This window comes from Anolis sagrei, chromosome 2 (assembly GCF_037176765.1).
Source record: "Anolis sagrei isolate rAnoSag1 chromosome 2, rAnoSag1.mat, whole genome shotgun sequence".
In the NCBI taxonomy this organism is placed as follows: domain Eukaryota; kingdom Metazoa; phylum Chordata; class Lepidosauria; order Squamata; family Dactyloidae; genus Anolis; species Anolis sagrei.
Window position 1 is genome coordinate 92,217,228 of NC_090022.1, and position 18,777 is coordinate 92,236,004.

The 18,777-nt window shown below is 40.3% G+C and overlaps 1 protein-coding gene across 10 annotated transcripts in view; it reads right to left on the reverse strand.

Annotated features, from left to right (window-relative positions):
• Nucleotides 1-18,482, reverse strand: part of TCF7 (transcription factor 7) — a 129,827-nt gene extending 111,345 nt beyond the window's left edge. For all 10 annotated transcript variants that reach the window (XM_060765269.2, XM_060765265.2, XM_060765266.2 and 7 more), the window contains exons 1-3: nt 18,032-18,482; nt 17,827-17,893; nt 15,260-15,366 (exon numbers count right to left, since the gene is read on the reverse strand). In XM_060765269.2, coding sequence (XP_060621252.2) covers nt 15,260-15,366; nt 17,827-17,893; nt 18,032-18,259 — 402 coding nt within the window. In that variant the 5' untranslated portion in view covers nt 18,260-18,482. The remainder of the gene's footprint in view (nt 1-15,259; nt 15,367-17,826; nt 17,894-18,031) is intronic.
• Between the last annotated feature and the right edge of the window lie 295 nt (nt 18,483-18,777).

Sequence of the window (18,777 nt, forward strand, 5' to 3'; positions counted from 1 at the left end):
CTGCTCTTGCTAGAGCAACAGTTCTTAACCCGTGAGCCACGGACCACCAGAGGGCCGTAAGGATGAACATCTGGTCCACAAGCCTCCTTTGTCTTTATTATTATTTATTTATTCATTTATTTTATTTATGCTTTTTTAATGCCGCTTGCCACTCCTTCCCTGTCGCTGACCATGGCACATATTCTGTATCATAAACTAGATGTGGTCTATCCAATGCAATGCTCTGAATCAACATCCCAAACTGAATCTAAAGTTGACTGAAAACTGTTTTGTAACCTTTTTGGTACTAATGTTGGAGAGTAGTCCCTGGTCAAAGTGCTCCTTGGTCAAGTGGTCCCTTGTCAAAGTGTTCCCCAAAAAAGGTTGAAAACCACTGTGCTAGAGGAAGGAGATACGGGATGGGGATTTAGAATTATTCTTGTGCATTGCATTTTCCTTTATTTCTTGAAAGCCTGTTCTGTAGGGATGGTGGTTCTTCAAAAGAGAATTGCTAAAGATGCTCTGACTATGCCTTTGCTTTGTCCAGGAACAACGGCTGGATTGAATTTGCTACTTCATTTGAAGTAGCAACATAAACATGAAGGCACACTAGGCTGCCTGCAGGGATTTGGATGGGGAAGGAAGGCAAAGCCCGTCTTGGTATATGACACTTATTTGCATGCGCTGCTCCAACACTGTTGTGTGTTTTCCCTGTGTATGTTCACACTTCTTTTTTGATCCTGAGTGTCACATTCAATGACATTTAGAAGGCTATGAACAATGGGAAGAAAATCCTCAAAGCTTGGAATTTGTCAGCACTAATGCAGAATACAAGATGAATCGTGAACTCCAATGTTTATATGGAGTGAGGGGCTTTAAAAAACTTAAGGAGGTGCATATGGAGGTAATAAAGATATGAAAAGCATTTAATAATTTATCTGGTACTTTCTGGCCTTGAGGCCCTTAATTACAGCTTCACAAGACATTGACAGGAAAAGAGTCTGCATACTAGAATAATAAAAAGTTTGGTGAACATTTTGTGGATAATAGCAGTGGGATCAGCAATTGGTATTTTGGCAGGAGCAGAAGAAATATTTATGTTTGTTGCCTTTGCTACTATCTTTTTGAGGAATGGGGATAGATGCACTTTGCCCACTCACAGCTATACTAAAATATTAGATTTAAGTATTTTTAAATGGTGCAGCAATAATTTCTCACCCATAAACACTAAAACAATGGCTCTAAAATGAACAAAAACATGTTTTTCGAGAGAGAGAGTGAGTATCATTCATTGCTCTGGCTTAACTCACTTACTAGAAATAATGAAACATTATAGAACTGGTCTAGATGTCTACAAAACAAATGGAAAGTATAGTAGCTAGCTACAAATTTTACCACATATTCAAACTTCTACAAGAGTTAAATGAAGGACTGCTTATATGTCCCCTTCACTTGTCTTCCCTAGAATCACAGCATAGCTGCTGTGATAACATATTCAATAAATATATTGGTGAAAATATTGAAAGCAATGTGCTGCTGTTTCTAGATTGCAAAAAATTGGGGAATATACAGTAATATGGAAAACCTAGAACAGGATGGGGAATCATGCAGTCCTGCAGATGTAGCTGGATTGCAACTCTCAGCATTACTCAACAATGACTGTGTTGCCTAGGACTTCTGGAACTTGCAGTTCAACTACATCTGAAGGGCTGCATAATCACATCTCTAGATTACAAATTATTACAAACACTTTGCTATAAATTCCACACCAAAACTAAGATCTTGGCAAAGCTATATGCTATGACGGTAGCTTTATTGTTCTATTTCGATGCTGTCGAAATCTTGGAAGATTTGCAGGGAGTATAATATAGGGAGTTTGGTTGTAACAGATAGTCTACCAAGTGGTTTCAAAGGTCACTCTAAGGTCCCTTCCACACTACCCTATATCCTAGGATCCCATCCCTGGTTATCTGCTTTAAACTGGATTATATGAGTCCTCATTGCCAGATAACCTCAGATAAACAGATAATCTGGGATCAGATCCTAATATATCGTGGAAGTGTGGAAGGGGCCTAACTCTCTGACTAATTTTCTGTGTGTCTAACTAGATTTAGGATTCTAGGGAAGACAAGTGCCTCACCCCTTACACACAGTTCAAGATATCAATGAAAAAACAAAGCTGATGGGACTCTGTATAATTAATGTATCTGTTCTTCAAGTTCTTGCTGCCACATCCTATCTTCCCACTGTTTCCCTAGTTCTAGGACTCAAATTGGCTTACAAAATTTAAAATGGATCCAGATCTAAGTGCAGATCACTAAAAAAAATAAAAGCTTGCAGAGCATGTGAAATATTTTCTATGTTATGATGGCAGATGACACTAACATCCACTTCTGTAGAAATACTTGACAGTGACTTGGCTCCCTTGCATGATCGTCTAATGCTGGCTTATTGAAACTATCCATTGCTGGGGTTAATCACTACACCACCTTTTCCCCAGTATAGATATTATGAAACTACACAAAATATAGCTAATAAGAAGCAAAAATGAAAAGGTGTGTAAGGAGAGGAAAGGGGGGATACATAATAATAGAATCACAGAATCCTAGAGTTAGAAGAGACCTCATGGGCCATCCAGTCCAACCCCCTGCCAAGAAGCAGGAAAATTGCATTCAAAGTACCCAAAGACACAAGTTTATTTCGTCATCTGCATATTTCAATAAACCACGTTTAATGTGATGTGCAAATATGACTGGATGGGAACAAAGAGGGTTCATGGGAGTCTCTTGGCTGCAACATCTAGAATGAAGATCAGTATTTTATCAAATGGAATATTTCTGAACAAGAATAGCATTTAGGAATACAATGTACTATCATGGATAGAGTGGGATTGAAGCAGGAGTGGGAGCTGTGGCAGGTTCAGGTCCTTCAAGGAGCAGACAGGAGTGCTAGAAATGCCAAAAATTTTTAAAATAAAAACAATAATCTGAAGACCAACCAATTCTGATATGACCAGGAGTCTACTTTTTTTTTTTTTAAAGGGAACTTTATAATGTTAAACAGTGCATGGAAGCTATTTTACCTATTTGAATGCAGCTTCAGGGCCACATTTTAATCATCCACGATTTAAAAAAGCAATTAAGCCTCGGGCAAGTTATTGTTTCCCAGCATAACCTCCCTCACACAATTTTTATGGGAGGAAAAGTGGGGAAATCCCATTGGTGTCCCTCTTGGGAGGGAAAGTCAGTCAGATATGTAGTTAACAAACAAAATCTTTAGGCCAAAAAAATAGAAAGAAAAAAGAAAAGAAACAGAGAACACCACATCTTAAAAGAACTTGAATAAAGTCATCAAACCAGGCTCTGCTTTGCATAATTGGCTTAACTGAACAACAGTAACAGAAATACGTACAATGAATCACACATTTTGTACTATTCTATATGCAAAATGCTTCACAATTCTCATCAAATGCAACAACCTGAGTTGCTTTTATGATTCTCATTCTCATTTTACAGAGGGGAAACTGAGGAAGAGAGAAAGTAACTTGCTTGAAGACACTCTTTAATTTGAGATACAAAAGTGCAATGAGAGTGCCATTACTCAGACTAATGATTCAGTGCTTACTCTAATTCATATTCATTTTGTATTATCCATAGATACATGTCACTATAACCCCTGTAAAGATAATTATACTCAATTTTCCCACTCTATGTTTTAAAGATTTCACAGGTCATTTGGATAAATGAAACTGCCTTGTAATAAAGAGTAATTCCAGTTTTGTGGCTATAAGAAGGGTGGGCAGCAGACTACGATGTGAATTACTAAGGTGAATAATGCCTTCAAATTAAGTGAAAACAATTGAAGACACAAAAGGACCTACAGGCTACATTCAATATTAGTTCCATCAAAGGTATATAAAGTTAAATAAATGGGATTGAAGTGTGTTGTGACTAAGGGACCTTCCACAGTGTCACATAATGCAGAATATCAAGGCAGAAAATCCCACAATATCTCCTTTGAATTGGGTTATCTGAGTCCACACTGCCATATATTCCAGTTCAAAGCAGATAATGTGGGATTTTATTCAGCTGTGTGGAAGGGGTCTAAGGTAAAATTAACATGACAACTTTTCTTGTAATATGATATGAAACACTTTGCATGAGAAAGTAGAAGTGGATTAAGTATGGAAAATAAATATTGACCATCCTCCTTTACTCCAATGTATGTAGAGCCTCACACTACTTTTCTTTCTTTGCAGACACGTTATGTTAGGAGTTTTATAGATGCTCATTCTCTGACATGCCTCCCTTATGGAAAAGTAGCTGCTTCTCATAAAGAGCACAAAAGTGTCCCATTACTTTTATAAAATGCAAAAACAAAAGGAGATGTTTTTGTAACATTTTTGTTAGACACATTTGACTGCCATTTTGTTGTTATAATAAAGATATTATCCTAATAGAGATTCTGGAATTCAACAAGTTAAATTGGTTGCAGTGGGGAATGGTGGCAGATTTTGATAAACTAAAGATGTAAAATTTGCTTCTGCTGAACAGACAAAACAGAAAGAAAATCCAGACCAGCTTCTACATGGCCGCAATCTAACTCTGCATCATAAATATTTATTTTAAAAGAAACATAAAATCTGAATGTATTTGACCTCTGCCTGCTGAAGTCAAAGGGAATCCTGGTATTTACTTTTGTTGGAGAAGACAGGCCTCCAAAATACCTATGGGAAACCCTGGTTCATTTCCGTAGCTCACACGCCAAGTTCCAAAATTAAGAAACGTAGAAGTGTTTCTTCAAGCTCTGTGCTACTGTATACTACTGACATGCTACAAGATGCAACAATGTTCAGTAAACTCCCTCAGGTCTCAACTTAATTATATTACTATACCAAGGAGAACAGTTTAATCTGATGAAAGTTTCAACATGTCTGACCTCTAAGGTTGGCAACCACCTAAAAGGGAGACCTGACTGTTGAAGAAATTCCTCGGCCTGGTTTTAAAGTCATTTGTACCATTTAAAAATAATATACTTTAATAATTTGCAGTTCATTTGGGCTGGGGAAGAGTGTTTAGTATCTTACCATACATTTCACATACATTCACAACAGATTTCTCTTTTTCATTCTCTGATCCTTTTTCAAGGAGAAATCCATGCAAGGGTAGACAGAGCTCCCACAGGAGAAGGCAGGTGAGATAAAAACATCACAAAAATACACAGAACAACTCATTTTGAAGCTCTCACAATGTGAGGATTCAGTGATCCAAACAATTAGCAGTAAAGTAAGCAAGTGGACATATGATGACTTCAAAAGATTACAATGCTTGGACAGTTGAAATTAGAAGGAAAAGTGGAATACAGATCCGCAGATGAATAGATTCAAATCAAGGAAACCACGATTCTGATTTTTGTAAGACTTTAGCAAAATTGACAATGACCTTGTCTTCTGGATGTCTCTCATTCATAGGGCGACCATAGGTTGATGTTGACTTGATGGTAATTAACAATAAATGGTTCAAAACTACTGTAAAATCCATCAATATTGCTTTCCCACCCCAAGCAACAGCGGATTTATACAACTTCAAAGTAGATGATCAAGAGACTGAAATGACTTTTTTTCACACCTTAGTTCAGTCATAAATCAGAATGGAAACTGGACTCATGAAATCAGAAGATGACTAGGATGACTAGGACTTGGAAGAGCAGTTCAAATGTAAAGATATATAATTGAATACTAAAGTCAAGTCTGTCCATATTTCTAATCTGTTAGAACTCTTTGAAAGCCGGATAATGAAAAAAGCTGCTAGGAAGTTAATAAATTCATTTGAAATATAGTGAGAGAGGAGAATTCTATGGATACCAAGGCAAACAAATGGGTTCAGGGAAGAGCAAATCAGGCCAAAATGAATAAGATGAAAATATCATATTTGGGGCATATCATGAGAAACCTTAGTGCTTGGTAAGGAAAAGAAGAAGGCTATTGTTACAGGTAGATAAAGCTTGCAAGAACTTACCAGGGCTGTTCATAATATGGTGTCTTTGAGATCTCTCATTCAAAGGGCTGCCAAAGGTTCAGGGGCAGTTCAACTCATTACACAAAGTAAGCATTTGCAGTATAGTTGATTTTGCCCAGGGGCGCTCTTGAGGTGCTCTTGGGGGAAAATAGACCTTGACATATGCGAGTTGTAGTTACTGGGATGTATAGTTCACCTACAATCAAAGAGCATTCTGAACTCCACCAATGATGGAATTGAACCAAATATGGCACACAGAACTCCCACGGAGGGGAGGGGGGGAGGTGCCAAAATACTGTTTGCTTACCATTGAAAATTACCTAGGGCCACCTCTGCATCACTCCATGGCTTCCCAATATGCATAGTTTCCAGCTGTTGAGACTAACCAAGTCACCAACCAATGTGTGGTACATAACATGGATTTCTTATTGCCTCTCTTTTAAAGGCTCATGGAAGATCATCACTCCTAGGACAGCAGTTTGTGTGCCTATACGAATGATCATTGCTCAGTAGCAAAAGTAGTACTAAGGCAAAATTGAGATGAGAACCGTGTGGTCCTCCAGCTGCTTTTTGACCGCTGCAGCCAACAAAGCTAATGATTAGGAATCCTAGGAGTTTTTGTCCAAAAGAGCTTCATGATTCCTGCCACTGAAATGAAATTGTGCCTTTTATAGTCATCTTTCGTTAATGAGCTCAGGTTCCTTGTTTGAATCTTGCCTCTGCCATGTTCCTACTAGGAGGTCTTCAGCAAGCCCCAATCCCTGTCACAATATATAGATACAGAACTATGATTGCATTTTAACTCCCATGGCTTCATTCTGGGGTTTGAAGTTTGGTTCAAGGCACCAGACACACTCCCTGGCTGAGAATTTGAAAGCCCCCTCCCTAAAATGGAAATCTCTGGATTCTTTAAGAAGGAACCATCAATGCTGAAAGTACAACCATAATTATGTAATTGCATATTAGGAAAAGGCCTCCAGTCCCTCAACTCTGCAATGTGGTAGAAGACAAAACTCTTCCCCTTATAGAGGTATTGCAAGAAAGACTCTGAACACTCAAGTAGATTAAATATTTTGATAGGATACACAACAGTAAAAATTTTAGTGGTATGTCCAGTAAAACCAATTAGTCAGGGACAACATGGGAATTTCCTTGGGACACCTATGATTTCAGCCCTTTCACTAAGTGGAACACAGTAGGTGAATTGCTATAAAAATTAATTGAGCCTTTGCGTTCAGAGTGTTGTCCATTATTAAGAGTGAAGGTAAAAGAAAAAAAGCACAATAAATCCTCTTCAATTACACTGTTAAACATTTTAATATTGCATACACGCAACAGCAACCTTTATTCTTGCTTGAAACCTTCCCCTTCCCCAGCTATCCTAAATATGATATCATCAGCATTTTACCTCAGAAATGAATAAGACTTTCCTGTTGACTCAAAATTTAATCCAGAATTCCTACTGGAGAAAATGGAACACTCTTTAAAATGCAAGGCACCCAACTAACAACAGGGCAGGATCTGTTGCTTCATAAATGGATCGTCTGGTAAAATCCCAACAGAATGGTTCAGAAACCATTCTAATACACAATGTTCAGCATTCATGCCCTTACCTGCAGACTTGGTGGGGCTTACTCCTGAGTAAAACTGCTTAGGACAGTGCTCCCAGTCTTTTAACTTCAATGTCCTTGATCTCGCCTAGAACATTATTGTAAGTGATGTTTTGTTTGGCAGTAGTACAGAAGGGAATCCATGACAGTTTGAAAAAGCACTCCATGGGGTGGCAGGCATGAAGGGGAGCAAGGAGGGAGGATTACAAAATTAATCCCGATCTCCTACATATGTTTACAGGAAAACCCTGACAAGAGAGAATAAGCTCTTTGCTAACATGTAGGTTCGCTACAGTAAAGCATGCTAATCTCATTTGAGAGAGACACAAACATGACACTCTCTTCCAAATTTTAACTCAGTATGAATTTTAGTGTTAGAAAATATAATAAATAACTAAGCTCCTGTAGAAAATGAAGAGGATGAAGGAGGACATGTTAGGGCAGGAATGCTTGAAAGCTTTAGTTTTATAACCAAAGCTCTCACCCTTCCTCACCACTATATTGGCTAGGACTTATGGAAGATGCGATTCATAAACATCTGGAGGATCCAATTGTCTGCCCCTCAGGTAGAGGAAAGGGATGTAATTAATCCAAAGGCTATTGTAGCTGCATTATATAGGCTGTTAACTATTCCATCCTTTTCAACAGCTTGGATGCTCCGAGTCCTACTAATATCCAGGGATCTCAGCCACCCATGCCAGAGTCCCATATGGCCTTGTAGAGGAGCTGCAATGGGCTCTTCAGCTCATTTAAGAAGACAATAATAAAATTAATGGCAGTGCACAGGATATGATTCCCTTTCTATAGTGCTTGAATGAGAATTGGTCAATCATAGGCAGTGCACAGATACCTGCAACTTGGAGGATATTACAATACTCACCAGGCTTGAATAATCCATCCGTCTTCACTAATACCTTGTGTCCTGCCTCTGTCTTTTCTGTCTGCTCCCACAAGCCACTGATGCTGGGAGAAGAACGTCAGAGAGAGACACCTTTCTCTCCTCGTCAATGTTCTGTATATCTCTTCTCAGGTGTTTTTCTTACCAAACCCTCTCTGGGCCCCAGCTGTAAATTTGTCTCCTAATTAGCATCCCAATCAGATCAATTGTCTCTTTCTTCCACCTCAGAATTCTTCAAGTTTGCTTCAGCAAAATATTTTGAGAATTTACACATACTTAACCAAAGTTGTGGTAATCATTTCCTTACAAGGAGAAGTCTTTGAACTTTCCTCCCTTCAAATAATGGGAACATTTTTGAACATAGATCTAAATAGAACAAATCTTTTCATTTCAAGCCACTTTTAATTATTAAACCATCATAAAACCTTTAAAAGTTCATTTCTCGACACACCTGTGTTGTGTTTTGGTTCATTTGTGTTCTCAACCAAATCTGTTAAATCATGGTGAGTTCCTCAACTTAAGGTATACAAGCGAATCTAGCAAGTTTGGTGATTTTGAACCACCCCAACACATTGGGTTCATGCTTCAGGTAGGTGACATTCAGTTTGTTTTAAAAAAAAGGACCAAAATCTAACTGTTAATTCCAGCAGTCTAGATCCACTTACTCAGTGGTAACTTAATCAACAATTATGTAAGGTTTCATTCATTCAACAAGTTTACTCAAGGGCCAGCAACTGGATTAATGCCACTGTCAGCTCAATCATCCATAGCTAGTACTACGTTGATGTTCTTGTCTGATGTACTCCTAGTGACTTGTGCTGTTCTTGTATGTGGGTTATCAGTATATTCCCCAAGGCTAAATTTAAGAGAGGATAAAGTGCTGGTAACCCTTTGGCTGCAATTAGTTTGACTACAGGGACCATAAGAAACTGTAGTTTAAATTAAAGTCTGCTAGAATATGTTTATGGTATGTGATTTTGAAGGAAACCTTGTAGACATAGACTGCTTCTATGATCTGGAAAGTGTATGCCGGAAAAGGCTGTACTTAATACTTAGAAAAAGTATTTGCAAAATCTTTGGTGTTGTGAAACTATTTTATAACTTTGACAACCACTGAATAAATAGCATACAAGTTCTATTTTTTGTTTATGGGTTTTGCACAAGAACAAACAACTTCAAAATTAGATTGAAACACAAAAAACCCACATATAAGCTGCTTTGACCTGACAAGTCTATTTTTTACCCTTCTCTTGTAAATAAAAAGATTGCAACTGTTTGAACAGAGACACTGATTCAATTTCCACAACTACAGTCTAAGATGTAGGTAATGAAACTTCCATATAAAGACTCGAAATAAATGGCAAAGTAATACATATATTTTCTACTACATATCAGTCATCAGAGCATTGCGCATTCAGTTAACTGGTTTAAGTCAGAAATATTACCAGTGGGCAGTAAAAGATAGACTCTAGTGCATTTAAAGTATAGTACTTTTCTTATATTGCCCAAATTATTTTACTTATTGAGGTATAATAAGTACCGCGGGATTTATCTCAAATGATTAACAAAGCAAGGAAGCTCATAAAAAGATACTGTATTTCACAAGATTTAGAGAGATAGGTGGGAAAAAGGATGCATCTGTGGGACAAGGTAAACATGATTAAAATGAATGTTATGTCTATAAAATGAATGTTATGTTTATGTTATTCATGGAATTTCTCTACTTATAACTTGCAAGGATTAAAAAAAATCTAAATGCATTGTTCAGGAGATGTTGAGGGGAGGGCTCATTTCCCCTTCAAATGTCAATGAAAAGTATGTAAATTCCAATTAAAAGGGGAATGTTCACCCTTCCAGATCCTTTTACATGCCACTGGACATATATTTCACCTTTTATTAATTTTTGGTCATATCCATTTAAAGTAATCCCCTGTGATCAGTTTTCCAGTCTTCATTTCTAGTTCTTGGTTCTTATATCATTTTAAAAGGGAGTTTTGCTTATAACTTTAGCAAGGAGAACTATGTGGTAAATATTGCCTTATCAACTGTAATTTGACCCATATATTCATGTCAAATTGATTTTATGGGAAAACCCATACATTGCTACGGCACATTTTTTATGGAAATTAGGGGTTGATAATGGGACTGTTGCCACCAGTGGTGCAATGGGTTAAACCCTTGTACCAGCAGGACTGCTGACTGACAGGTCAATGATTCTAATTCTGGGGAGAGCAGGTTGCGCTCCCTCTGTCAGCTCCAGCTCCCCATGCAGGGTCATGAGAAAAGCCTCCCACAAGAATGGTAAAGCATCGAACATCCGGGTATCCCCTGTGCAACATCCTTGCATACGGCAAATTCTCTCATACCAGAAGTGACTTGCAGTTTCTCATGTCAATCCTGACACATACACACACAAACCAACCTTAAATCAAAAACTTAATGTTGCTTTTGCATTTTTCGGTTTTGCAAGGGCAGTTTAAACTAAAGTACTTCACTAGAGAAAGGCAGTATCTAAAACTGAAACATTTGCTACAATCCAGATTGTATCCCAGGTTCCTTTAATATTAGAGATATTAATTGAGGTCAACCAGTGTCCAAACAAACAATATATCTACAGTATATCTATACATAAATATGACATGCAAGGTTTACAACAAGAATGGAATATAGAATTTTAAAATACAAACCTGACAAAATCAATGGTTTTGTCAGGTTTTAACATCTATAACTACCATGGCTAGTATCTCTCACTATGTTTTCTACAATTACTCTTGGATATATTTGTGGCCACACTGTCTATTCAATAAAGAGCTTTTCTAAATTAGTAAACTGTTAAAAATGCAATATTTCTAATACTTCTTTTATGAATAATTTTGGAGTTGTCCCATAGCAGCTACATATTGGGGAAAAAGTAAAATTCACTTTAGAAAGTTCCTTGATATTCAGGAATGTGCATGTTCTTTTACATTATTTACTTGTTTCTTGGAAATTAACAAATGACTGGCTGAACCAGACTTTTTGGCATCCCTTTGACTGTTAGAAGATACTTTTTAACTGAAATATATATATATTTATACTGGAACATTACTGTATGTAACCGAGATCTCCCTAGAATATATGTAAATAAATAAATAAATAATATATTTTTCACAGTTTGTATATAACTGATTCACATGAATACAAAAGTTTCTCTGCAGAAAAATATTTTTGTACCAAAAATTATTTGCTATGCATAAAATGCTGTTTTCAGTACAAAACAACCATGTGCAAATTTTGTTCAGAATAAGTCCCAAACTGCAAATAGCATTTGAAAACTGTGTGGTTTTCAAAGACTTTCTCAGAACAGAAAGAAAATTGCTAGAGACTAAGACAGATCTAGAACATGGAAGGGCATGTTGTTGCTTTCCAGATTTGTTACGCCATAGATTAAAAAAACTACAGCTAAAGGAAGTTATGGTACACCAATTTCTATATGGTCACAATTGCAGAGTTCTGCTTTGTTTTGATCTAACAACGGCTACTAGTCATGAACATTGCACAAAACCTCTATTGTCAGAAGCAGTCTACCTATCCCTACCACTTTGGTTGGAGACCAACAATGTAGGAGGGCTGTTGGGTTTGGCCCCCACTCATGGGTTTATCAAACACATCTGTCAGGAAATGACCCTACATTCGGAGCATTAAAAATAGGTTTTTGAGGAGCATAACTTCCAAAATCCCATACTCAGCATGACTGTTTTCCAAGCTCTCATGAATGTCGATGAATCTCCAGCGTGATCCAACAAGGTTTTACTTTCAGGTTAGAATGTGTCCAATGAATTCTCATTGTTTGTGTTTTCTTTCTCTGGCAAGCCATCTCAGATACATTTCTTACAACTGGTGCTTTGTATGCTATTTTGTTGCAATCATCTAAAATTCTACTTTCCTTCATATCAAAATGTTGCTGTATCCAAATTATTGCTCAATAGATATCAGAATCTAACTCACATGACTACCCGAAATCAGTTGCCCCCAAAATAGTCACTTCTTTATAACTGCAGTATTTGGTATATACTGCATTTTTCAACCTAACCCAAACTAATACTGATAAAAGGCAATCATATTTCTTTTCATTTGTAATGGCATATTCTACACCAGTATACTAAAATAAGCACAACATGGTTAGGCAACAGGGCTAGTTTCGGTATCTTCCCTTTGATGGTATAATGCAGCGTAAAATGGTAACACAATCCAATGCTTATTTTGAGCACAGGAAAGCGATATTTCAAGTAGACAAAACTGTTCTTAACAGCACAATTACAGATGGACAGATAGATATAGATATTTTGTGTGTTCCTTCAAGTCATTTCTGATTTATGGTGACCCTTAGGCAAATCTATGAAAAGGTTTTCTTAAGCAAGAGTGAGTTATGCCTTTGTCTCCCTTTGAGGCAGAGTGTGTGAATTGCGCAAAGTAACTCAATGGGTTTCCATGGCTAAGCAGGATTCAAATCCTGATCTCCAGAGTTGTAGTTCAACACTCAAACCACTACATCACATGTATTTACATGTATCCAATTTTCACCACTGTAGTTCTATAGATTTTCCTGAGAGCAAGCTCTGCTTACATATAAACATGATTTATTTTCATGTAAACATTCATAGGACTGCATTATGCATCCCTGGGCAGGAGAAGATGCTTTATTTGGTTGGTCACTTTTTACAATGGAAACAAATAAAATGCAAAAACTTTGCAGCCACTTTTCTGCAGTTAACTTTAGATACTCAAAACATGCCAACCCCAAACACAAAGAGACAAATCTCTGATGCTCAGAGAAATTCCTCCCAGATGAGTGAGTACAAGATAAAAGCATTATAATCCGAGAGGATAAACACAAAACCAAAATGTGACCGTACTAGTGCCGTTGTTTCACTGTAGACCAAAAATACGAGTATTTCCTTTAAAATAACTATAAATAATTGATAGAGGAAATAGTTACTTTTCAGACTGGACCTTTTAAAGGTTAATATTAAAGAAAAATACATTTGACAGGAAGGAACTGTGTAATCTTTTAATCACCACCATCCATAGCCAAGTTCCAAATATCAATTATAAAGCAGATAAAAGGAATTTAATAGGCTCCCACTTGCCCATAACAATATCAATCTGTTTCACACCTATTGGTGATTCACTAGTTATATATTCTTATTTTCCTTTTATAAGCAAGGTAGCATTGTCTATAAAGCTGATCAGTTACAATGCATGTGAAGACAAAAGGCTATTTTATACTGTGTGCCTATCAGCAACAATCTAATGGCAAAAAAGACTAAGTAAATTTCTAACGTGACCATAGGTCCTTAAAATTGAGACAATCCCTCTGAAAATCCCAACAAAATACTTGCCTTCTTTGGAATAGAATTCAAAATTCTCCTATAGTTCAAAGGGGACTGGGAAATGGCTAGTGATGTATGAAGCGGCAATCCTCTAAACACACTAACAAGGGAGTAAGTCCTGTCAGATTCAGTGAGATTTACTTCTGAATAAATATGATTAAGAATGATCCTGTAAATTCTCTGAATAGCTGCCACTCTGGAATCTATACCCACTGATGTAAACAAATCTTTAATACCTTAACCCTAGGCATTTTTGCCAGGAAGTAAATCCCACTAATTTCACAGGCACCAAGGAATATAGCAACTGGGGGTTGCAAAATGGGGACATTTCCTTCCAAAGGATTTTGCTTCCCCCTTGAAATTTTCTTTCAGTCCCCAAATTTCTAGCATCAAAGAGAGTAGGACACTGAAAATCATGTTCACCAAGAACTCTTACATTTGCTATGTTTGCATTTTCTGGGCAACTTGGTCTGCCTTTTTTTCTTCAGAAGTCTAAAATATATCTCTAAATGATGCATTGGATTTTAAAGTTACTGCTATGCTAAAAATTGGGAACTAAAGAAAAACTTCATGGTGTGTGTGTGTGTGTGTGTGTGTGTGTGCTCTCATTGTGCCCCCTTCACCAGGGCTACAATTCTGAAAGTAATCCTGAAGTCCGCTTAGAAGGTTGAGGAGCAGTGCTGGCACAATGGGTTAAACCCATTGCTGGCTGAACTGCTGACCTAAAGATCGGTGGTTTTAATCTGCAAGATGGAGTGAGCTCCTGCCTGTCATCCCCAGTTTCCCATACAGAGACATGAGAGAAGGCTTCCACAGGATGATAACACATCCAGGCATCCATTGCCCAACGTCTCTGTAGACAGCTGATTCTCTCACACCAGAAACAACCTGAAGTATTTTCTCAAGTCGCTTCTGACATGATAAAAAAAGCTTAAAGCATCATTCTTAATTGAGGCAATCCTGTTGCATTGCTTTTACAACACCTTTTCATCTTCTCTTATTTTACTTGACTAAACAAGATGTTGCCATTTCCCTCTCACCATGCAAATGCCCTTCAAATATTGCTATTGGAAGCTGTGCTCCCTGATGCCACCCTCAATTGAGTGTACAAGAGGGTGCTGGTGCTGGGAGCGATCCACAGAAGGAAGAACTGGCAAAACTAAGTTGCATCCTGACCCCAGCAAGATGGCTTTGTGAAATTCTGGTTCACCAATAGAAAAGTTCTACTTGTGGAAAATTCCTTCTGCTTCTACTCAATTTCATAAAAGACCTGACTATGAGACAGAGAAGTTATGTATTAAGGGTCTGCCATTCCTGGTCCTGAATGCAAGCACCATGATGTGGAATAGTTGGAATATTAGAATAGCTATGAAATCAACTCACCAATGGTGACATCGATCCATTTGGCAAGTAAGGGTCAGACAGCATGACGAAAGGGTATCCAGAGTAAGCCGATCCTTTGTACATCCCTGGATCTTGATGTTTTAAACCTGTTGCAATTCAAGTTTGACATGAGGACTTCTCCTTATGAGCATTTCCACCTCCCTCCTTCACTTAATATAATAAGAGGAACCACATTTGAGAATCATTTTATTCATCACACAGCAGCATGTTTAAATGGACCACAAACAAGATCACACTCCCTCGCCTGAAATTAATTTCTTGGTGACTGCCAGACATCAGCAACTGACAATCTGCCCACAAAAAACCAGAGCAATGGGTTCCTTGTATGTGTCTGTGCCTTAAAGTTGCCTGTTGACTTAGGGCAACTATGGGCATTTCAGATTCTTTTTAAGGCAAGGCATACTCAAGAAATGATTTTGGCAATTCTTATTTTTGAAATATAACCTATGGCACCTGGTATTTGTTGGCATCTCCAACCCAAGTACTATGCATAACTGACCCTGGGAGCATCTATAACAGGCATGGACCAACTTCAGCCCTCCAGGTGTTTTGGACTTCAACTTCCACAATTCCTTACAGCCTACAGGTCTATACTGATGACCTAATGTGCTTTGATGGCACCTTGAGAATACATGTTGTGACTGTGTACAGCATTGTGCATTAGGGACTTTGAACCAGTAAGTAAAACTATCTCCCCATGGGGACTCAGGGCAGTTCACAACATAAAAGCCAAATATTCCTGTGCCTTATAATACAATAGACCTGTGGGTCCCCAGGTGTTTTGTCCTATAACTCCCAGAAATCCCAGCCAGTTTACCAGCTGATAGGATATCAGGGAGTTGAATGCCAAAACATCTGAGGACCCACAGGCTGAGAACCACTGCAATAGACTAAAACAATTCAAAATAAACATAACAGATCATTCGACAATAAAGCAACTCACATGAAAACAATAATAAATTACACAATGCTAATAAAACAGAACCAAGGTAAGCAAAGTTGGGGGATACTCTCAAATATGTATCAGCCCACTTCAGTGTAAACCACATCGCACATTGAAAGCAATCAAAGTATTTAGGCCCTTTGTGTTTTCCTTAAAGTCGGGGTTTTTTTTATGTCAGCCAGGTTGCTCACTGGAGTGGGGTACAGAGAGCGTACAACTCCCTTGTTACACCAGCTCCACTGGCCGTCTATTAGCTTCTGAGCACAATTCAAAGTGCTGGCCTTGACCTATAAAACCCTAAACGGTTCCGGCCCAGCTTGCCTGCCCAAACTTATCTCCTTCTACTACCCTCAAGGACCTTAAGATTGTCTGGAGAGGCCCTGCTCTCAGTTCCATGCCATCACCGTCGTGTTTGGTGGGAATGAGAAACAGGACTATCTCGGTGGTGGCCCCTTGGCTGTGGAACTCCCTCTGTAACGAGATCAGATCTGTCCCCTCCCTCATGATCTTCTGGAAGAAGCTCAAACCCTGGTTATGGGATCAAGCGTTCGCAGAATAGACTGTTTTTAGCTGATGGTAATGGATTGATTTGGAAGATGATATGAAATGGAGAACTGTTTTAATGTATTTATAGGTGGTTTTAATGTAGGTTAAGTGTATATGATGTTTGTTTATTGTTCAGGACTGATTGGTGCCTGTTTGTAGCCGTCCTGAGGCCCTCTTTAGAGGTGAAAAGGACGGGATAGAAATGCTCCTAAACAAACAAACAAACTGCAAATCACTTCAGGTGTGAGAGAATTGGCCGACTGCAAGGATGTTGCCCAAGAGACAGTCGGATGTTTTACCATCCTGTGGGAGGCTTCTCTCATGTCTCCACATGAGATGCTGGAGATGACAGGGAGCTCACCCTACTCTCTGGATTCAAACAGCAGACCTTTCGGTCAGCAGTCCAGTTGGCACAAAGGTTTAACCCATTGTTCCATCAGGGGCTCCTAAAATTGGGTTCAGGAGGAGGAAGACACTGCTGGCTTTCTCTTGGGTGTTCCCTGCTACAACAGACCCACCTAACTGTTGAATGGTTTGTGAATGTATGGGATATCCAATTGGTTGAATGGGTCTCCTCTAGGAGAGGCAAGCGACACCATCCAGACCGTGGTTTGTGTTCTCCAGTCCCGGGCTTTGCCCTGCTCCAGGTACCTGAACTGGCTTCTCCTGCTCAGGTGCTCCAGGCCTGACGCGGATCACTCTGGGCGACAATCCCCGCTCTGCAGTTCCTGGGGCCACCTGGCTCTACCTGTCTGCCTCCCTCCTGGCTTCTTTCCTCCATCCCGGTGAGAAACACTCCATTAACCTCATGTCAGGGAGGGAAGGGCAGCGAAGAGTTTGCCCGAGGTCCCCAAGTTCCTCAGCCGGGCTCTCCTTCCTTCCCTAGTTGCACTTTGCATCCCCGCGGCTCTCCTCCTCACACACAGGCCAAACAAACCCAGAAATGCTCCCTCCTAGCCGGAGAAAAGGGGCGGGCGGGTGGGGAGAGGAAAGGGGAGAATGAATGGAGAAAGGAAGGGAAGGAAGGAGGGAGGGAGGGAGGGATGCCGAAACTGACCCTCTTCCATGTGATCCGGGAGCTTCTCCGGGTAGACCCGCTGAGGATCTTGCAAGCGCCGGATCGCCTGTGGAGGGAGGGAGGGAGGGGGAGAGAGAGAGAAGGGGCATGAGAGAGGAATGGTCACAACCCCACCGCAAGAGGAGAGGGCGAGCCGGGGTGGCGGTGAGGGCGAGAGGAGAAGGCCTTCTTTGTGGCGGCTCACCTCGCCCGGGGCTCCCGGGTCGGCCGGAGGGGCGTTGGGGGCGCCGGGGTTGGCGCTGGGGGCGCCCTCGGACTCGTTGACCAGGGAGGACTTGAGGTCGGCCAGGTCGCCCCCCTCGGGGAAGGCGCTGGCCTGGCTCTTCTCCTCCTGCTCGCCCTCGTCCTTGAAGGCCAGCATCTCGTCGTTGGCGCCCAAGTCGTCGCCGACGCCGCTGTTGAGCTGAGGCATGCTGTCGGGGGCTCCCGCTCTCTTTCTCCGGCCAAGTTGTGGGGCGGGGCGGACAAGGGGAGCCGGGGGGAGCCGGGGGTCGTCCTCTCCTCCTTCTCTGCCCTCTCCCTGTCTCTCCAACCCTCCTGCGCCTTCTGAGAGGAACGAGGGACTCGAGCTGGCTTGCACCTCCTGCCCCTCCACCAAAGGCGGCAATTAGGGGGACCCAGGCGGAGAGGAGGGAAACCCGCCCCCTCCCTCCCTCCCTCCCTCCCTCCCTCACTTGGCCCTCCTCCTCCTCCTCCTCCTCCTGCCTCAGGAAAGTTTGACTAACTAGCTGCCAGCCCAGCCTGAGTGAGACAGGAGCAGCAGCGCCGGAGGGGTTGAGCTCAAGAGAAGGGAAAAAAATGAGCCCAGCAACCGAGCGCGCGCCGGGCAAGAGCAGCGTGTGAATGTGTGCGCGCGCCGGGCAAGAACCAACCCCGCGCCTCCCTACGCCAAAGGCGGCCCAGATCAAAGGCGCCGCCGGGTGATTGGCA